Source organism: Nestor notabilis, unplaced genomic scaffold, assembly GCF_000696875.1.
Source record: "Nestor notabilis isolate BGI_N333 unplaced genomic scaffold, ASM69687v1 scaffold1847, whole genome shotgun sequence".
NCBI lineage: Eukaryota > Metazoa > Chordata > Aves > Psittaciformes > Psittacidae > Nestor > Nestor notabilis.
Window position 1 is genome coordinate 18648 of NW_009934950.1, and position 23233 is coordinate 41880.

General features: G+C 36.4%; 1 protein-coding gene across 1 annotated transcript in view; it reads right to left on the bottom strand.

Annotated features, from left to right (window-relative positions):
• TTC7B (tetratricopeptide repeat domain 7B) overlaps window positions 1-23233 on the bottom strand; it is a 55457-nt gene that overhangs the window by 5017 nt on the left and 27207 nt on the right. Inside the window, exons 6-13 of the mRNA XM_010017578.1 lie at window positions 18714-18792; window positions 17160-17332; window positions 13438-13501; window positions 8056-8193; window positions 4153-4236; window positions 2960-3064; window positions 1546-1663; window positions 1299-1356 (exon numbers count right to left, since the gene is read on the bottom strand). Of these exons, the coding sequence (XP_010015880.1) occupies window positions 1299-1356; window positions 1546-1663; window positions 2960-3064; window positions 4153-4236; window positions 8056-8193; window positions 13438-13501; window positions 17160-17332; window positions 18714-18792 (819 nt within the window). The remainder of the gene's footprint in view (window positions 1-1298; window positions 1357-1545; window positions 1664-2959; window positions 3065-4152; window positions 4237-8055; window positions 8194-13437; window positions 13502-17159; window positions 17333-18713; window positions 18793-23233) is intronic.

Genomic DNA, 23233 nt, shown 5'->3' on the forward strand with positions numbered 1-23233 from the left:
CTCAACCCTCAGAAAATGGAAATTTTCCAGACAGATCAATAGCAGGGAAAGAGAATTTTGGGAATCACTATACTAAAATGGAGGGTAGTGTCAGCTCAGACTACAGTTCATTTCATCACTTGCTGTTTCAAAGAATTAGCAGAGGAAGGCAATTCACTATTAAAACCTCAGAAGTAGTGAATGGGTAGAAATGACAAGAAATGGTTAGCACAGTATTTCTGAAACAGTGATGATTAAGTCAGTGATAAGAGGGATGGGTGAGGAACTGAGGTATAAACCAGGAGGTAGAAAGTTCAGTTTCCACACGGAGAAAGAATGCTGAAGTAATTAAAAACTATTAAAACCATTAAGGAATAGGAAGAGCAAACCATATTTACATTCAGAGGAATACTTAAGACAAGACAGAAAAAGGCTGGCCAATACATACCAGCTACCTACAAACTCTAAAGCTACCTGCAAAACGTATTTTCCAACACTATCAGCTCAGATACAAAATCACCAACAAAAATCTGAGACTTAATATTCACACTAATGCACAAATCCATTTCCCTGAAGCACTTAGGAAGCACCTATCTCAATGAAGGGTTTTCAAGGGTGTATAAACATAGAAAGAGACATACTCAGATGCTGCAGCACTTCTGCCACGTTTGCCATCAAGATTGGTTCCTTCTATAATTAGGGTAGAGATATTCTCATTCACCTGTTTATTGTTATTTCATTTGCAGAGCCGAAGCCTTGACAATGGACTACTGTCATACCCAACAGCAGTACTTCTGTGTAAGGCACTTGGAAAATGGGGCATTTGCATTGTCACTGCCTATGCTGTTAAATCTCCAGACAGAATTATTTCTTTCCCCCTAACTTACTACCTTACTACCTGCACTTTGCCCCTCATGCACAGTGGTAGGGCCTCAATTATTGCTCTGCCTCTACAGAGATAATTGCAAAAGCCTGCTTTACGATCTGATCAGCTATCAACTCTTCCAGAAACACTATCACATTGAACCATGACTTGAAACCTTGCATCATATGTTTTTCCCTTCTAGATCAGAACAGAATACTTTGAGCAAATATTTTATACTAGAAAACAACACAAATGTCTTTAAAATTAAGTAAATGGAAATCCTTAGAAATTAATTTAGATATTTCTGACAGAAAATGTGAGGTAAACACTAAAGAATTCTGTACTCCTAGAGGTGAAATCCTCATTACACAATCTTTTACAAGTCCCTCTTCTTAACATATAAGCTTTTTACTACATGTAGCAGAATGAAATGAAAAGATTAACACCCACTCACCTCTGAAATGCAAGAAGAGCCTTTCTCTGCAAGACCTCTTGCATCCCTCGCAAAGATGCTAAAAAGGATATACTTAATCAGCAAGATCAAGAGATTTCATTCCACGTGCTCATTGAAGAAGTTTTAATACATTGACTGAGAAAGTGGTTGCACACAGAAGCTTCAATTTTGAGTCTAGCATTCTGCTAGGTATCCTTTTTTAGGCAACACGGGGATTTCCAAACATGAATGTTTGTTCTTATCTTACCATCAGTAGCCTGCAGACTGTAAGTCAATCCCAGTGCCAAGTAGCCTTTTGCTTTGAACTCTGATGTTTTGTCCCCAAGATCGACAACTGCTTTGGCAAATCTTTCAGCTTCTTCCAACTGAAAATATTATAAAACACCCATGTAAGTCTAAAACTAGCTAAATCTTACATTATACTGAGAACACACAGCATGTGTATCATGCACACTGAGTCTGTTGAAATCTGAGCCATGACTGCTTTTAAGGACTACTTTGTTTTTCATTAGACTAAGTTTTCCTGCTAGATACTTAGTAAAGAACACAGATTTTAAGTTGAAGCACCCATTCCTATGGTTGAGAGAAATTGTGGCACATAACACACAGATCTTTCTAAACATACTGTGGTTTTGCCCCTTCCCCCCACCTTTTTTTTTTCTTTAATAAAAAGGTGTTTCTGGTCTATGGATACCATCTAGCATTTTTTGTATTTCACAAATAGAGTTCTTGCCCCATAAACTATTTCTGTAGGAAAACCACTCACAAAAACTATGGGTCCAACCCTGAAAAAAACAAAACGTATAGCCACCCAGAATTCTGCATCACATACGGTATTGCTGAATGTATGTAAAGTCATAAATAGACAAGCATGTAAAAACATCGAGGTTTAACTGCACAACCATGTTAGCACACTATTTAACAATGTAGGAAGAAAAAAAACCCCAAACCTGAAACATATGAATCCATTCCAGTAAGTGTAAATGCTAAGTACAGTAAGCTTCTCCATATGGAGTCAATCCATAGGGAACAATTTACAGACTAAGGATCTGTATTAATTATTAAGACTGTATTTTTCTCAGCCTCAACAAGTCATGTTTCTGCTATTGCACTGTTTCTCAATTTCCGATTCTGACATTTCCCTCCTCTTTTCCTCCTTTTTAAAATACACTAAGTCTTCTAAAAAATACATGTATCTTGAAAACCACATGATAATCTTCTATCACCTTAATGTTTTTTATACAGATACACCAATTTCAAGGTTATCTAAAATACAACTCAAGTAACACATTTTAAAAAGACACTGTCCGTACTAAAATTCCTGAATCCCAGCTGCCCACAAGCATGGTATCTCCAGAAAAGTCTACTGAATATAAGAGATTTGTCTCATTATCTTTCAAAAAAAGTTGTTGTTCTCTTGAAGAGAAAATAGAAGTCTAAGTTGCATTTTTAATCTCTGTATGCCATTTCAATTTCTAGTACATTTTTTGCTACGTCTTAGATTAGTATCAAGATATGCTACCTTGATAAACATAACTATTGCTCTCAAATATTTTAAATGAGCCATTCAAACAAGGATATACATGTGGATGTACGTACCTGTGCTGTATTTTTTTTTTAGCACAGTTCTTGCTGAAAAGACAGAGAATGACCAATCTTACCCAGTGCAGAGATCCCATACAGAGCTTTGCAGCAAGGAGTGGAATAGTTGCATCATCTGGTTTCAAACGAATACATTCCTTCAAGACTTTAACAGCTCGAGCAGACTGTTAAAAACATTTTCCACTGAAATTACTAAAAGCATAAATATGTTTCACAAACAGAAGATTCCTATTTCCATCACTTATTTTTCCCATTTTATTGATGTTTGTTCACAATTCCTCATGCAAGAGCAACACAAGACTTCAGTCACTGCTGCTGTTATTTAATCCCAATGAAGTCTCATTAAGTGTCCCCAGTGAAACATCTGCCCAGTATGTCATTCCAGTGGTACGTGATTCAGAAAACAGTTTTGAGACACATTTAAAAAATCTGACAGGCCTGTAAGCTCACAACATCTGAAATGAAAGAGCAGGAGCAGGACACAGTCTTAGCAATAACTCCGATATAAGACTGTATAACAGACTGGCACTGCTCCTCTTTTTTAAATTCATTTTCTTCCATCCAGTCATGGTTTAGAAACCAAACAGAGAATGGGAAGAAGAATCAAGTCTCTTCAAAACCAGTGTGATTCTAAAAATATTTTCTGAATAAAATACAAATTATTGTTTTTCACCATACTGAAGATAAGCAAATTACCTCAAGAATGATTTTTTAGAAAATTAGTATTATTTACATTACACTATGAAAGTGATTTATTTTCCATAATGTGTCAGGGAAAAGCAAAAAGAACTGAAAATACAAGTTTGCATCTGATAACGTATGTTCCTAGATTATATAAAATACAAATTAATAAAAAAGAACAGTCAGAAAAGAAATAAAAAAGCAAGACTACAAGGAATCACAAATAATTTGTACCTAAGCATAAAATTTGTTCATCAAAACATCACTTAAACAAGTTGTTAGTGGATAATACCAACTGGTATAATTCACTATTGAAATTCAATTAGTTAGGCTTAAGCTTGTTGTAAAGACAGTTCTTACCATTGCCTTTCAGTCTTCTTAAGTTAGAAACTATTGAAATAACAACATTCTTTGTACAGCAGTAGGCATAAATTCAGGAGTACAGTGTACTTAGCTCATTTAAGGATTATGATTATTTTCAAAAAAACCCTCCAGATGAAATTATGGAAGTGCCAAATGTTGTTATCAAAAGCCATCAACAGAAGAATTACATCCAAAAATTAAGACTTACTTTTCCTGCTGCCATCAAGGACAATGCAAATTGGTACCACAGATGGAACTCTTCAAACGCAAACTTCATGGCTCTTTCTAAACACTAATTTTGAGGGGAAAATTGTTATTTAAGGGAATATTTTTCAATATCTAAAACGACACACTAACATAAAAAATTTCTTACATACTCATACCTAAAATACATGTAAATCCAAATTTAAATAATTCAAATAAGTTATCTGAAAAAAGCTGCTAGATTCTATATGGAAAAAAAAGAATTGAAAAGAAAACTGATTCCTAACTTATTATGTTTGTTTAAATACTCCTGCTGCTACTGTCCTATTCAGAAAGAAGGAATAATAAATATCAGCTTACTGAAGGTAAATTGAATGTACCATCAAATACCTTCAGCATCTCCAAAACTCTGACCTACGGCAACCATATAATCTCAGAGATTCACACAAACAAGTGGTACATGGAAACCTGATACTCAAAGTCAAAACATGTTTATAACTTTTTAGGCTGCCTAATCATACTCTCTTCTCCCATTTTTAGATATTCATAAACATATGCATGAGCATTAGAGAGGTACTTGTTCACAATGAGAAAAATAATCATTTTATAAGCTTAATTAAAAATTGCCAATTCTAAGTGGCAGAAAATAAAGAAATTAGAGAAGTTAATACTTTAGGATTTAAAAACTTTGTAGAGAGACAGGACACAACTGTAGATTATTTTAAAAGGCTTGAGTTTCAATATACTAACAATCAATTTACCGTTCATTTTCCATGACTTCAAGTTTTATTCACTTGGCTTCATTCCTAGCATCAGAGAACACCAGGCTGGAAGGGACCTTAGGGATCATCTGCTCCAATCTTTCTTGGCAAAGCATGACCTAGACTAGATGGCCCAGCACCCTGTCCTTTCAGCATGAAATATGACAAGTTACATAATTTTTTCTCCATAAGATCAAAAAATTGGTGACTAGCATGTGTGGGGGCAAGGGATTATCTGTGCATATATGTGCATGTGACCTACACAACAACATGCACACCTCATAACCCGGGTTCTTCTGAACCAAGTAACAAGTAATTTCAAGAAGCAACATGCTCCAACAAGAAATCAACAAGAGATTTGCCCTGCAGAGAAGGAACTTGGGGGTGGTGATTGATGAGAAACTCGACATGAGCAAGCAGTGTGCACTTGCAGCCCAGAAAGCCAACCGTATCCTGGGCTGTATCAAAAGAAGCATGACCAGCAGGTCAAAGGAGGTGATCCTGCCCCTCTACTCTGCTCTCCTGAGACCTCACTTGGAGTATTGTGTACAGTTCTGGTGTCCTCAACATAAAAAGGACATGGAGCTGTTGGAGCAAGTCCAGAGGAGGGCCACGAGGATGATAAGAGGACTGGAGCACCTCCTGTATGAAGATAGGCTGAGAAAGTTGGGGCTGTTCAGCCTGGAAAAGAGAAGGCTGCGTGGAGACCTCATAGCAGCCTTCCAGTATCTGAGGGGGGCCTACAGGATACTGGGGAGGGACTCCTTGTTAGGGACTCTAGTGGTAGGACAAGGGGTAATGGGTTTAAGCTTAAACAAGGGAAGTTCAGGTTAGATATAAGAAGGAAGTTCTTCACAGTGAGGGTGATGAGGCACTGGAATAGGTTGCCCAAGGAAGTTGTGAATGCTCCAACCCTGGAGGTGTTCAAGACCAGGCTGGACAGAGCCTTGGGCGACATGGTTTAGTGTGTGGTGTCCCTGCTCACAGCAGGGGGGTTGGAACTAGATGATCTTAAGGTCCTTTCCAACCCTAACTATTCTATGATTCTATGATACATAACAAGCAACAGTACTCTGGAAAACTGCAAGTTAAGATAATGTTCAGGATAATGGTAACTGTCTTAACTAACTGAAAACACATTCAACACAATCCCTCTCCTGAAAGGCAGAAATGCTACTCTTGATATTGAACAATCACAAATCACTACATGAACATGTAATGTTGAATGTATCACTGAATTTTGTTGCTTAGGACTAAGGTATCCTCATGAAAACAATATGCTTGAAGTTAGAGAGTTGACAGATTAATATGTAGGAAAATTTCTGGTCTGGAAAACATCTTTGCTAGCAGGACACTGATAAGCTCAATATGTCATATCCTACTAATCTTAAAAACCAACTTGACTTGTTTAGGAAGAAAATAGGACAGTAGAAAGTTCTTCGATCTAGTTGAGAAAGCCATCAGAAGCTGGAAGCCCAAACTCCACACAGAAATGAGACCTTTTCAATTAAGAACATGACTCAGCATTAGAACAGTTTAATAAGGATGAGACAGATTTTTCATCTTTTAATATTTTTATATCACAACTAACTACTTCTGTAAGTAACCAGCTATAGCTACAAGATACTGGAGCTGGTGGGTGAATACCATGTGCAGAGTTAGAATAATGGTGCTTTCTGACTTGAAGCTGCAACAGCTCCACTAGAGCAATCCCAATTAGCTCACAAAGAATGAAGACAGCAAAAAAAAATATGCCTATTACATAACTGAACAGAATGTTTTCATATTTTTGAACTGTGTTTAGTGTAACAGTCTAAATTACAGAAGTTTCAGGCTACTGGCAGGATTTGGGAGCAGATAACTGTCGATCACTGTCTATCCTTTAAAAGTTCTAGACTAAAACATGTGATTCTATGACTCCATGATTCCACATGGAGAGTAATCTCTTACAGCTTTGGTGTAACTGCCTAAATTCCCATGAAGCTGATGAAGTCTGTAGTGGCAAGTAAACAGGATTATTCCTGATTAGATTTATTTAGATTCCTGATTAGATTAGCGTTAGAGTTCTGTATGAGCTTTCATACCCCTTAGTTTTTGTGAAAGTCTTTCTATTGTACTGATTAAAAATTACTTGTACACACAACTTGCAGTTATGAAGTACTTTCAAGAAGAAGGAAACCCAAATTCAGAGTTTAACATCACAGGAGATGCAGATTAAAGGCTGACTACCTAGATAAACCAGAGAAGAACTGGTGTGGGGTTTTTTTTGTTTGTTTTTTGTGGGTTGTGGGGTTTTTTTGGGAAAATTTTTTTCCCCCTAATAGTTCTCTATTATTGCAGGGAGAAGCCGTTTTCAGCAAATCAATCCATGGATATGCTTTCCTACCACACATGCTGAAGTATTCTTTCTGGATACCAATAATAATCATGGTCAACAAAAACATCCTGCTACTGTGTGAGCGCTGCTTTTAGCAGCAGAAATATCTGCTCTGCCCAGAGAGCTGTAGCTGCTTCTTAAATACAAAGCTGTTAAGGATACTTGAAAATTTCCTGAACAACAAAGACACCACAATCTAACAAAACACATGCAAGGTGCATAAACAAACACAAGACATTTGAGATAGAGAATGCACCTTCCTACAGACCTGAAAAAGTACAGTTCTGTTTTAATAACTTCAAAGCCATTTTCCAAGCTATAAGGACTTTGGAGCACTCCAAATATTATGAGGTCTAAGAGAAAGTTTTCTTTTGAAATAAAACTTCACAGATCCTTTCTCTAGATATTAAATCTATCATTTATATCATCAACAGCTTTTATCTTTTGCTGTTCCTTCCTCCTGTCTCCATTTAATGTATACCCTTCTAAGCAGATCCATTCCTCCCCTCAAAACCCATGTGAACTTCTGTGCCATTAAACATTTACCACACCTTTCACAAAATTTCTGTGCTTGACCACCTCAAGCCACTTGTCACGCAAAAATATAGACAGTAAACTCTTTGGGGTGGAAACTATCTACTGTATTTATGCCTTAGTCAGAATGAGAGTGTCCTGTATTTGTTTAGCCCTTGAGTACTACCACAAATTTGCATAATTAAAAGAAATAAGCAATTAAGACACAACTGAATATCCACTGTTATCAACAAACCTCTGACAGCATTTCATATTGGCCTCTTCTTCCCAAGGCTATAGTAAGTAAATCATAGACTACAGATGCACTTTGCAAACTGATGATACGATCGTTTTTGTGTTCTGGTATTCGGCTCAGTACAGCATCACGATTGGCCTGAAACATACCACAGAGAAAGAAACAGTCAGCCATTGTAATCTAATCTGTATTTTCATTCAAGGAATAACCATGCTATTCAGACTGACAAGAGTTGATATAGAAGATGAAGAGAGACAGTATCTGCTACTAATTTATAGATTGATGTTTCTGTATGGATCTATTTTTAATTACTCAATTCTAATTACATAAATTAGGTAATGTATTTAAAATTACTTAAGAGTTCTCAGAAACCAAGTAAGTTTTTTTTAACACAACATATATTTATCTTTAAATAATTAATTTTATTTTTGTATGCTAGTAAAACATATTAGAAGGATCTTAAAATCCTCTATTCCAGCTTTTGTAAAATATGGCAATCGATTTCTTCTCTCTTTGTAACATTTTGACACTATTCTCTCACTTGTGATTGGTAACCTGCTGGGAAAACCACACAATCACCTTCAGGAGTTACAAGTGAGAAGCAAAAACTGTCCCTGGTTCTGAGCACTGGTTTGGAATCAGGACATGTTTGCAATAAAGCTTTGTACTCTCAATCCTGTTCTGTGACAAGCACACTGCCAACCTACTTCTTTAATTAAACTTTTCCTTTTGAGAAGGAAGAAAACTGAACTAGAACTGGATTAAATGAATTGATCACGTTCACAGACAAATCTTGTTGAAGAACAAAGGATAAAATTCAGGTCTCCCAGTAACTAAGACCACCTATATTGAGCTACCCAGGACTTCTCCCATTATACCATCAAGCCTCTGAAAATATCTTATCTTGATATCTATTTCTAGATTTCTTGGCGTTTAATATTTCCACTAGTACAAATACTAGTATATCCGGTAGTTTGAAGGCAGAAGTTAAAGATCCTTCTCTCTCTTCCTCATCTCCCCACCCTTTTATATTTAATTACACAGGGCATGGCCCCTTAATACATTTACTTAAATACAGTAAATTTTAATGGACAGCCTGTTTCCTCCTTTTTCAGAGGCAAGGCATGACACACATTAATGGATACTAAATTGTTTCTTTGCTTTAACAGGATAACAATTTAAGCTCTGAGCATACTCAATACATCTTTAAAATCAGAATAATCAAATACTAAAAGAAATTTTCAGAGAGATACATGGAGCGTAAAATGCGCAGACATTTCAGGAATTATCAAGTGAATAAACCACAGCTTGGTTTGAAAACACACACCCCGGCACACACATGCCAACAAAGACATTTTGCTTTCTTCTGATCATGAAGTCTTTGGTTTTTCCTTTCTACACTGCATAAATATTTAGCCAGTTTCAAGATTTTCTTTCTTTTTAACTCCACATTTAATCACTGTTTGACTCAATTCTTTGCAAGTATAGAACAAGCTATGACCTAGCACTTCTTATGAAAAAATGGCTGACAACGCCAAAACAGTATTATAGGAGAGGTTGCCTTGTAAATACTGAAGATATCTTATATATTTGGACAATCATCTTCTGCATTATAAAACAGAATGCATGTACAAAGCGCAGTGCCCAGTGTTTCAGAATTGCCATGGTCTCAGACACAATAAAGTGGCAATCAGTTAAACTGCAGTGTGTCAACTGGCCACACTTCTCTATTACACACATTAAGCCTGAGACAAATGCGAGTAGTATAACTTAGTTCACTCACAGTGGAAGAAAGAATATGCTGAGCCATTTTACCATTGGCTACAAATAACACATAAGGCTGAGCCCAGGAGGTGGTGATCAGTGAAACGAAGTCTAGTTGGAGGCCAGTGACTAGCAGTGTACCCCAGAGATCAATATTGGGCCTGATCCTGTTCAAAATCTTCATTAATGATTGGATGATGGGCAGAGTGTACCCTCAGCAAGTTTGCTGATGATACAGAACCTGAAGGAGGAACTGGTATGCCGAAGGACTGTGCTGCCATCCAGAGGGACCTCAACGGCCTGGAGGAATGAGCTGACGGGAACCTCAAGTCCTGCACCTGGGAACAACCAACACCTGGCACCATTCAGTACATGCTGGGGGCCACACAGCTGAAAAACAGCTTTGCAGAAAAGGACATGGAGGACACCAGAACACAGAGGAGGTCCTAGTGGACACCAAGCTGAACAGAAGGCAGCAATGTGCCCTTGGTGGAAAGAAGGCTAGTGGTATCCTGGGCTGCATGAGCATGAGCATTCCCCTCTGTTGAGCACTGGTGAGGCCACACCTGCAGTACTGGGTCCAATTCTGGCTTCCCCAGTACTAGAGAAATATGGAGCTACTGGAGACAGTCCAACAAACGACCACTAGGTTGAACAAGGAACTAAGGTATCTCTTCTATGAAAAAAGACTGAGAGAGCTGGGACTCTTCAGCCTGGAGAAGGGCATACTCAGTGGGGAGAACCTTATCAATGTGTATAAATGCCTGAAGGGAGGGTACAAATAAGATAGAGCCAGTCTCTTTTCAGTAGTACCCAGTGACAGGATCAGTGGCAGTGAACACAAACTGAAACACAGTTCCCTGTGTTTCCTCTGAACACCAGGAAATACTGTCATCTACTGGAGGGTGACGGAGCACTGGCACAGGTTGTGCTGGGAAGTTGTGGAGTCTCCCCACTTCGAGATATTCAAAATGTGTCTGGACACAGGCACAGCCTACTCCAGGTGGCTCTGCTTTAGCAGGGCTGGGGGGATGGACAAAAGAACCTCTAAAAGTCCCTTCCAACCTCAATCATTCTGTGATTCTAATGCTACAGCTCAGCTGACATGCAGCAACATGTACATGCACCATAGTGTGAAGATGTCAGTCCTGTCTACTCATTTCTGCCTAGATAAGGAAAGGCTGGTCTATACTTCACAAGTGTAATAGCTAGAATGTAACAATGTGTTACAGTAAGAGTGATGGAAGAGTTGCAGCTGACTTTCCTCATTAGGCATGACAATACACTGTAGCATGTGGCTAAAAGAGACATTTTGTACTCTGAAATGTATCTACAAGAGAATTAGAACGCTTAAAAAGCACAGAACTATCTTTCCCATAGCATTTCTTTCATAAATATTACAATTTAAATCTTACTCGAAGCATTCTTACTGAATTTGGAAATTAAGAGAACTCAAGGTGACACAAACGTAGCATTTGTAATCCACTAGTAAGACTCTTTTTTTTTTTTTTGGATATATGGTACATTAGATCTAATTCAATTAAGAAGTAATGATGGAAGAGTACACCACTTCCCTGAAACTAGCAGTATGATTTAGGGCTCGTATATATGTAGTGATTTGCTTACACAAAATGCTACTTCATAGAATCATAGAACACTTACGGTTGGAAAGGACCTTAAGATCATCTAGTTCCAACCCTCCTGCCATGAGCAGGGACACCACACACTAAACTATGTCACCCAAGGCTCTGTCCAGCCTGGCCTTGAAATGTCAGATTATATGTCAGATCCTCATCCTGTTTTAAGGTATTTACTTGAGTAAGTTCTTGAAAGACAGAAGTCTTGAGACTTTATCTGTGTTTTTATTAATTCATGGACAATGCAAGGAAAGGATCATACTACTTTAATAGCACCATACCATCTCAAAATACCAATGCTTACTCAATCTTCTGCAACTGTTGTTCTTTCTTTCCCAAACATTGGTTTCAAAATCATAAATCACATATTAATTCTTAACTACTACAGAAAAGAAAAAAAGAAAGCTAGCATGCACTGAGGCTGAAGTAACAGCTCTCAACTCTCAGAAAGGTAAGTCTGTAGTGATGAATTTTTTATGCTAAATCTTCCCCTTCCCCCCCCCAAACCAATTTGAACAAATTATTTAGCCAAAGTAAGCCAATTATGTGAAAGACTTTATACCCCCCGAAAAAAACTCTTTTGCCTCAGACAACCTGCAATAATTATTCTAAAAAAAAATTAAAATACTGAAAGCTTGATAAGAGTATATGCTGTACAGTGTCAAGCGTTTGATATAATCAAGGCAGATCTAATTCACAAAGGAAAAGCTGTAAGTCACTTGAAAGGAGGGGCAGTACTTTTGGTTTTTCTCATCTTAATGCAAGGAAGTACACATACAAATACAGTAATCCATAGCCAGATCCTGACTATGACTCCTTCCACTTCACACCATGACCACAGTTCACATCAGAATTCTGCATATCTCCACAAGCAGCTCAGGCCCCTTAAGGAGGCACGGGCAGCTCCTTTTAGTGGTAATTTCAGTGGTATACTGCAGCAAAACCAACACATGGTATATGGAAATAGTTGTTCAGTCTAGTTTTTTGGTGACGGATTCTGTCATGAACACTGCAATGCACATCACTAGGAATGTGGAAAATAGTTTGCACTACAATGTGAATGTTTGCCACTTCAAAATAGTTCAAATAGGACAATATTCAGTAAAATGCTGTGTTCCCATTTAACTATATCAAAACAGAAATTACGTCAGAGCATGAAAGCAATTGAATTACCTACAGAACTTAAAAGACCAAGTATCACTGTTGCGCAGTGAGACAGATTGTTACATGATGTCTCAGGTTCTCCACTCCTCCAGTTAGAAAACCAGCAGAAATTACAGCTTCACCTTTTCATTTCTGCCATCTGAGAACATGTAACTGGCCTCATATAAGCATGTCAGTACATGGCAGTTGATAGATGGGTAGTAAAATTACACTAGAGGAAAATACAAAAGGCTGATAAAAGGCACAAGTAGACCATTGAAAGGAATCACCTATTGCAGAAATGGGGACATAAAAAAATAAACAAATCCATTAGCACCAGTATCAAAAGCTAATGCCACTTCCATTAAAAATAATTTACAAATTTGACTGATATCTGAGATTGAATGCACAATGGATAATAGTTTTTGGCTATGCTTATTACGCTCATCTAGTAGACCTTGATTCGTTTTTCAGAACAAAAATAACTTATGTTTTGAGTCTGTATGAATGGCAACTAGCTGCTATAACAGTGGTTCATATTGATAAGTAATGCCAAATGAATGGCCTGGCTTTATGTTCACCTGCCCATGGTTAGAAGGAAGCTACACTCAGCCACTCTAATTGAGAAAAATCATTCATAACACTTGCAGACCTCAACTTGCTGGCTCAGAGGAAAAGAAGCTTGAGTTTCAGAAGTAACTGCCTGCTTTCCTAACAGAAAATGAAACACAAGTCATAAAGTAAGGCACGACAAAAAAAGTTATATTTTCAATGTAATAAATACCCAAAGAAAACATATACACATACAGCACACGCACGTTCACTTTATTTTACCTACCATAGATTCACTAATAAGCAGCAACAGTAAGGCTTCTTCTGTATTTTCTTGAGGACAAAAGATGCTGTTCAAAACGAGAATGTAATTATTTAAGCAGAACACATTACTTTTAGGAGTAGCTTACAAAAATACAGTAAAAGTACTGTAAAAACTGGAAAATTTCCAGAATAGAGAACAGAAAGTAACTTGCATAGAATAAATTATTGGTTAAAACACATTTCTTTGCAATACTTTAAATTCGGATTTCAGAAAAGCTGGCCAAACACAACAAGAGAATGAAACCACCACAGCTGTAAGAGGTGAACACATTCAAATACCTCCAAATTGCACATGACTTGATAACTGTAAAAACTGTACCCATAGTTTAACTAGCCTCTGGCACCTAATCTGTGTAAGCTGAATCTACATCACTGATTTAAAGGTCAGCAACAAGAAACTCTCTCACAAGAACAAGATAAATTTTGTATTTTAGGCAATACATGGAGAAATACTTCTATTAGTCTTTCATCAGATGTGCTCGAGAATTGGTTTTCTTACGCATTCGATAGATGTGAGTATGTAAAAAAAAGAGCCAAGGCAATCTCTGCCTGCTTGCCATAATCACTGTTACTTCCAAGCAGTTAAAACATTTGTTTTTAATTAAGTACAATTTTTTATGACAATACTAAATGTTTGCATAGGACTAGTTTGCAACCTTTTCTGCTTTTTCTGAACACTAGATGCTTTCTGAATGCTTTTCTATGCTGCTGGAAAGACATCAGTAATCTGCATTGGATACATGACTGCTAGGAAATCATTCATTCATTCTCTTTCTCTCTCACACACAAAACAATAGTTACTGTTTTAACTTCTCAGATTTCTTTCTCTAATTTCCACAATTACCTGTTTAAATATCGGAAATAATTTCTTGTTGTTAATAAGCAACACCTATAGTCCAAAGGGTGCTTAAACTACAATATATTACAAACAGGAAACAAAACTTGTCTGAGATCAAAACATCTTTTAGGGTTTTTTTAAATGCATTAGAAATTTAAGCAGTAATTAAATGCCTGAAAGGAAATGAAAACTAAAACAGCAGCTCAGACACCCAGGCGGTTATTTTGTTATTGGATTTTTATTCAATGCAAATTGCCTATCAGATTTTGAAAAGTATTCTAAATCTCAGAAGACTGTTTTATTTTTACATAACAAAGAAATTTCAAACCACAGTTACTGCTGAATAAGAACCACCCAGGACAGGGTATGAGGAGTGAAGAGGAAGCATCACAGAGCTCCCCATTTACCTATCCAGTCTTCAACGCAGAATTTAGCATCTGTTGAAATGATGGAACTCTTCAATTACATGTCCCAAGGACAAGAAAATTACACAGAACAAAGTCTGACTTTTGCCAGGAGGCATGGTTCTACAAAAGGCTGAGTTGAGAATGAAGACCATAAGGTTGAAAGACTGAGCCTGAGAAACCTGCTATAAGTATTCTAGATCAAGAAGGAGAACTGCAAGAAATCTTTGAAGATAAAGGCTATTCTGCTTCCTCATAAAAAGTGACACCATAATCATACGGGCTTGCTGCTATATGAAGTATTCATTATGGAAATCTGCAATACATGCAGCTAAACAACTCAAATGCCTGCAAGTAGGACAGTACTTCATGTTACAATATAAATACACTGTTATCACTAAACCAAAACATGTCTGCAGAATTTAAGGTAGGACCACTTCTATAAGCAATCTGACAGAGAAGCAGACTCTTTTGCACACAACAACAAGGTCACATTATGGAAAAAAGCTTTCATACTGACTAATAAGGCATGTATAAGAGGGGAACAGACTCTTTAAAATTTGCTGTGTCAAATGAAGTAGTTTCAATGAGAAAATGTGTGACGCTGCATTAAAAAAGCTTCCTTGTATTTGGGCAACAGATGCATACTTTTTAAGTGCAGTGATCAAGGTGCATCCACAAACCAAGTATTTCCTTTGTAGCAAAAAGGCTGTACAGTTTGTTAATTATGTGCTTGCAGAGTTGTTTTGGCAAACTGAATGTTCAACTCTGTGTGCATCTTTTCTTAAAGCTCAAAAGACCGCTTTCTAATGACTTCACATCCTAGACATAGTAAGACAAAACTGAAATTAAAAGACAATGCTTGGATTTTAATCCTGCTAGAACACAATATAAAAACAAATTAATAAATCCTTTGGACAAAAAAGGTCAAATTTTCATATGGAACGGAAAACAAGCTCCTTGAGATTCTCAGATCACACCAATTTCAGAGAATCACTGGACAGTTGAGGCTGGGGGTTGTGTGCCTGGTGATTGTCTAGTATAGCCTCTTCACTCAAAGCAGGGTCAACTAGCAGGTTGCCCAGAACCATGTCTAGTTGGATTTTGAGTATCTCCACTGATATTCTCCAGCTCCACAACCTCTTCTGGTTTGTTTTTTTTTTTTCTGAAGCTTAAATAGAAATTCTATCTTCTCCATCTGTATAACTTAGCACTGTCCTACTACAGCAAATCATAATCCTGGCTAGATCATTATCCCCACTGCTCAGCTCTCTGGCTCATAGTGCTTTCCAACACGTATCAAAACAAGTAAGCAATGGCTGTTGACTATATTAAATATATACAAAATACACAGTCCCACAAGGACTTGCGTGTAGAATACAAGCAGAGCAGTGGAAAAGTTGCAGACTGAGTAAAACAAAAGTGCAATAAAATTCCATCAGATCAAATGTAGTATCAATGGCAAAAAATAAATTAAAAAAGACAATGCCAAATGGTTAAGATTTTACCAGCATGCTTTGACACTAACATGTAACCTTCAGATAGCAAGCTACACCCAAGGCCTTGTAATAAATCACAAAATTTTTTTGATATATATTTTAGCACTGTCAGAGCATGTCCAAGGAAAACAACTTTAACCTTAGAAACCATTTTACGTTTGATCAGATAAAAACAAACAACAAGCTATTAAAACTTCAGAAAAAGTTCAAATTCAAGAAAAGGGCTATCTACCTTTAATAATAATACTAATGGCTAATGTGGTTTAAAAAACCCCGGACATTTTCAAGAAGGAAGAGATACACACCAAAGCCACTCTAGAATTAACCATAGGATATGGAACACAAAAATGATCCATTCCATACTACTTATTTCAATCAGTGAAAGAATAAAACTCAGCAAAATGGTGGCATCATAAAGAAATGCCAAAACTAACCTAAGAAGACTAAGAGGTAGCTGCTTTGGGAAATAGACTAACATTAAAACTATGAGTCAAATTGCTAGATATCTTTTGGGTTTTCATAATGGGATGAATTTGAATCTCCATATTGCTAATTCTTTCCTTTTTATGACAGAGCAGAATAGAGGTCTAGAAACAGCATGCAACTTTTAAAATGTGCAATTTCAGATTTGCCACCCAGTTCATGCTTTCTTTTGTATCCCAGATATAACTGAGAGCTATTGACTTTGCCATATACCCCAGTACAGAATAAAAATAACATTTTGGGGACTGAGAACAAAAGGTCTTGGTCTTGTGTACACTGCTGCTTGGAGAAGCATGTTGCTTCCCTAGTTCTCTTCAGGGAATATATATATACACACGGCATGGGAAACATTCACATTGTGCAATTCCTTCTACATTTTAAAAAATATAAACTAAATTACCCAGTGCAGTTGGTAACAATTGCAAATACAGAAACAAGAGAGGTATAAACTCAGCCATACTTTTCTCCAGTGTATACCCGCGGTCTTCTGCTGAGTGCATAATTCTTAGTATTTGAACCTTTTCGAAGTGGATCATCTAGGGGTGATTGGTGAGGAGGATCTTCCAGTGGATTCCAGTAACTCTGTTCACACATGCCTCGTAACAAAATTTCAGCCAGTTGTCTTGCTATAGTCTGTAAAAGTAAAAGATAAATATTTTCCTTAGAAATGCTGAACACTGACTCTTAAAAAATGTTTGGATTACTTCTAATGAAAACTAGTCAGATAGAATATATTTTCTGTTACTTTAAAACACCCCAAAAAACAGGCATACTGCTGTTTGAAAGTACCCAGTACAATCCTCCAAACAGAACGAAAATAAATGGCAATAAAAACAATTTTTCAATTTTATCAGTTAAATCCAGATACTTTTGAAGTAGCTGTTGATCTGTCTGAAAAAGTTTATTTTGACCAACTATTCGTGGCACAATGTATTTAGGTGTAGAAATACTTAAATAAATATTATGTAAATAATATTGATTTAAAGCTTTTAAATCATCCTACAATCTATGACTATCAGGTTAATCGTCTCTTTAACGTTTAATAAATATGCATACAAGCTGCATGACTATATATCATGATGATGAAAACTCAAGAGATTAGTACCAGCACAGTAGAAAGAAGGCAAGATCTATATTTCCACAGAATTGGCAGTATTTCCCAGCAACATTTCCCAGCAACAGAAGTGTAATGTTTAAGCTACAGAGAATATAATATGATCAATCTGCATCTTCCACCTTAATTCCTGTACCATAAGAAGTTCTTCATCTTTTGTTCTATTAAAGTTTGCAATACTATCCCTCTCCATTGAAAGTCTATTATTTAATAATTTTATAACCTTACTAGGAAACAGTTATTAAATTAATTAAGAAACCAACTACTTATTACCACTGTAGAAGTTTTAAAAGCCTAGTATTAGAAAACTAATCTAGGACATGTCGGCAATCATTACATTAGAGCAAAAATGTAATGCTTGGCCTTTAACTATAAAAAGATGCAAAAAAGATACATCACTCTTTTGGTAAAGGTTTATTTTCTGACAATATAAATAACAAACATTCCTGATTTAGCTTTTATGGTTTTCCTTTAAGAAGCTTTATCATAAAAATAAAAAAATGATAACTCCATCACTTCCAACTTAATAGAACACACATAAAGACACTACACTGTCTTTACTCTCATTACCTTACAAAACCATGAAACAACACCCTTGTGAAACTATGGTAAATCATAAATAGAGCAACTATGATTAAAGTTGAAAATATGGTCAGTCAGAGACCAATCAGGTTTTAACCATAACCACAAACATGAAAGAGAAATAGAGGAGAGACCGGGTATCAAACATGCCTTTTTCACTTCAGCCAGGAAATGTAACCTTATAAAGCAGTGGATAACAGATCCTGATCAATATGCTGTGTATCTGGTATTTGTCTCTAATTCATCCATTATATTTATGCTTTACCTGCCTACTAAAATTCAGATGCTGCAAAAGGAACGTGGTTTAATATAACTTACCATTCGCAGATTTTGTGTAGTTCTTGTTTCAACAGCTCTTAGTAACTCTCTAAATCTACCAACTCCTCTTGTCAAGTTCCTGTATATAAACATAGAATTCGACAGTATTCCAACTTGGATTTGGTAACACCTTAATACACTACTCAGTAAAGTTGTTAAAATCCATGTTATCCTTTCCCCCACCCCCGCATATCATCATCACCTTTCTCTGAAAGAGATATATATATATTTCTCTATAGGCATGGATATATATTTTTATTTATCTATATATATATATATATATATCTCCATTTGGGAACCCCACTGCTGATTACCATAACAACATTCCCTGACAGCTTATTGAAAAAAGAATCATTTTCATGATCAGTAGATAGTTCAAGAGAAAGCAAGAAAAAGTGTAAGAAGTGACCACCCAAAAGAATGAAAAAACAAAACTGAAGTTGGTCTCTCTACTACAGGTGTTTTAATTATCAATTACATTAGGTTTCAAAGTATAAACTTGGGGGGAAAAATTAAACAAATAATCAAACAAAACAAAAAAATCCCCACCATTATATTTTAACTGTCTCTTGACATCTTAAAATAGGAAAATAAAAAAGGAGTAAATCTTGTACTCTTCAGTGAAAGTAATGTAAAAATTTTTCTTCCCCTCTCCTTTTCAGAGAGGAAAGAGCACAAACACAAGAAGGCCCACTGTGTGGACAGAAGAGGACTGGGAATCAGTGTTTTGTTCTTGACTCCGGTTGGCTTTTGGTTCTGCAACCCAGATTTGTTTCTTCACCTACGCTTCATCCACTTCTGCTGCCTAAACAGCTTTTGCAAAGACATTGAAGAGCCTCAGAGAGGAGGCATCATCCACACTAATCATTTTTGCAGATCTGAACTTTCTTCTCAAACAACAGATTATTTTGAATGGTCTTACAGCTTTACTCTTTTCTCATATCAGTTATATCATCTGTTTTTCTACTGCACTTAAAAGCAGTTGAGAACATTTTATTTTATATTAATACAGTTTGTCTTTAAATTGGTGAATGACTGGGTTGGCTTTTTGCTGAGCCGAACAAATGTTTTCTGCAACCTCAATGCACAACATATGACAGCCGTTTCACTATTTGAAATTTAGCTGCAAAAGAAAATTATTTGATCAAAAGAATGTTTTGCGTTAAATCGTTGCTGCTCATACAGTTGTATTGTCTAAGGATGTGATTCTATGTGCAAGTTGCATAACATTTGCCTATCATGGGCTCAAGAGAAATGTTACATTTTGTGTAAGCTTCTCATATGCAAAACACTACTGCACTTCACTATAGAGCTGGTTTGAAACCGCCTTCCTTACTCTGAAGTCTTTATTTACAATTACATTTAATATACTGATCTTCTGAATTGCAACTCTCTACAAATTCAAGAAAAGCCAGCATTTTTACAGAGATCCTTCCCATAACTTTAGTTGCAGAATACCTGAAGCCAGTGTTTTATGCGAGAGATCTTGCTATAGAACTGTAGAACTCTTTATCACTTTATCTGGAGACCCAGTCATTAATTTTAGTCTTCAGATCACATGACAGAGGTCATCTCTGTTTTGCTTTATATAATAAAGGATTATGAGTGCATTGCAGACATTTTAGTCTCTAGCACACACATCTTTCACTAGCACAAGTTCGCCTTCTAAAATATTTTTTTATATAAGCTTATTTAAAAAGAATTAGCATTTCCAAATAACGAAACCTGTATGTACAGGTTGAAAGTTATGTCAAAGCTGGTTAAAAAGAAATAATAACCAGTCACACCAGAAATAATGATTGTAAAAACTCCATGTTACAGCAGAATCTGCCCACAGAGTGACCAGTTAGTACATATAACAGAAAATTAATCTTGTGTATGCATCTAACATGGAAACAACTGCATGAAAGATTATATTTATTTATATATTTCACATGGGCAGGCCTCTTAATGAATAGTACGTCAACTCCATATACTAATGAAGTAAATACAGAAAGAAAACTTCTGAACTCAGTGGAAGCTGGATACATTCAGCACCTTTGGAAAGCCAAAATACATACCATTCAGCAATACCACATGCCAAATATTTTAGAGAGCCAAATTCAGACCACTGGAATCCCAACTTTAGGTCCTCTGCTCTAAGTGCATATTCCCATGAATGGAGCTCTCTCTCAAGGACTGTACTGCAAAGTCACAGATGTGTCCTCATAACAAGATTTAAAAAACCAAACAGACAGACTTGCCAAAAAAATAAAATGTTCCTTGCAAAATTATGAAAAAAGAGCAAGAGCAAGAACTTGTCAGCTTGAAATACTAATTCCCCAGTACAGATGAAACATACACTATGTAGTAGAACTTCAAATCACAGTAATTTAAATCTCTATGAAATTTTAGGAATTAGCATCTTTTCCACATGAAGTTTATATCTTTCAATGTGTTACAAGAACAAAAAAAAACCCCACCCTTTTGAAAAAGTATGAAACCTTTAAATGTCCTTAAGAACTTCACGACAGGTTGTCATGAAGTAACCTATTGCATTTTTATAAGCATCTGCAAGGAACTGAAACTTGCGACTGAAGTTCTACTGTATCATGGAAAAAAGCAGTAAGACTGCACAAGAAAAAAAACCCCAAACACCTTAAAATACAAAATTAGGTTTTGCTTCATAAAGCATTTAACACTGATCCACTGCACAAGTGAAGACAAGCACAATACAGATTTGTCGAGCATCTTCTACAGGAAGTATACTAAAAAAGTATACACTTCAAAACTACAATCTGAATCACTCAAAAATTTAAGTTAAATGCTTTGAGAGACAAGCACTGAAGCAAAACATACCATGAACAATATAGTAGATCTCCACACTGCACAGCTTTTAGCAAAGTACATTTCCTGTATTTGTTAACAGTTTGTAACGCTGCAGAGAAGAGGGTGGTGGCTATTCTGGCACATACTTTTCCTGCCTAGCCTAGAATGCAAACAACTTTTACCTGCTTTTCACTACTATGTGCCTTCATGTTAGGAGTTACGCCCGTGATGACTGAATGCCCAAGCAAAAGGGCAGGTTAACTTAGAAAATAACATCCCACAGTGTCTGTAAATGACTTTGAGATCACTTCCATTCTTGAGACAAGGAATTTTAAGGTACATTAACATGCACTCAGAGCTGAAACGTTTTAAGTGATTTCAGACACAACAAAGACATCCCACAGATAGACACTACTAGTTATATTTGTGTTTTTATGTCTGCCTCCCATTAGGACACACATAACTCAAGCCCTTTGAATTGCATCTTCCTAGTTTTTAAAGACTAATTAAAGTGTTTTGCTGCCTTGAATCTTCAAGAAAAAAGCAAACAAACCAACCAACTACTTTGACTCTTTAAGTAGCACTATACTAGTTAAAGACTGAGAACCAGGATTTAAAGTACAATCTACTAATGAATGTCTATATGGATTGATGCCCTTAGGGCTAATTTTGCATCCTTGTATCTACATATTTGCACCCTAAAAGATCAACTTTTATGCTCCTCTGAAAACATTCTAACTGCATCTATCAAAGGTGTTCACTTTTAAACAGAGAGAGAAATCAGTAACTGTAGACACAATACAAGGAAAGTACAGGAAGACAATTAAGGGACAGTAAAGACAAACTTTCGATGCAGGATCAGAAGACCTGAATATAAGCACGTAGGCCAGCAGTAGCAAAGTTTTGGTGTAAATATATTTGTCACCATCACCACCAAGAACTCTCTTGGTTTTAAAAAGCATGTTTGGCATCATCATTAAGATAAGAAATTATTTTACATTGAATCAAGTTCCTATATGAGCAAAAAGCAAGAAACATGACAAATCAAGAGATTAACTCTTTAGCAGTAACAGAATAATATCCTAATACTGAGGCATTCCAATTACCATACTAGAGCAATTGCTTTATATAGCCCTACAAAGATGAAAGAAGGAATGAAATTCTATGGCTTTCTGCAATAACGTTATTAAAGGTCTGACCAAATGGACAAGGCTAAGTCTTCTACACAACTAATGGTGCTTCAGATGTGACTAATATCTGCGCCTGTTGTCCCTCAGGTTTAAGGAGGGGAGGGGGAGAGGGGGGGAGCGTGGAAGCATTAATTTAGTCACAATAAGAAAGATGATGGATCTAATGCAATCCAAGTCACCTCAAGCAAACATCCTGGTAAGGTTTAGATACTTATCTCCAAAAGGCAACACAGTCGGAACTGCAGACAGTTGTGTTCTGTCTCACATTTCCCTCTCTTTCTTTCATACTTTGAATATTCTCACAATACTGTATAATTTCTACAAAACATTGATTTTCACTGGATAATACTTTCTGAATTACATGTGGAAAATCCTTTCCTGCAAGAATCTAAACTTGTCTTTTTTTAAGTGCACTTGAAAAAAAAAGAAAAAGAGAAAAAAGCATCATGATACAAAGCTGTAATTTCTTTGCTGTTTGTTTTCTGCTGTTTTGGAGAAAGAATGACTCCACAGAAGACTTCA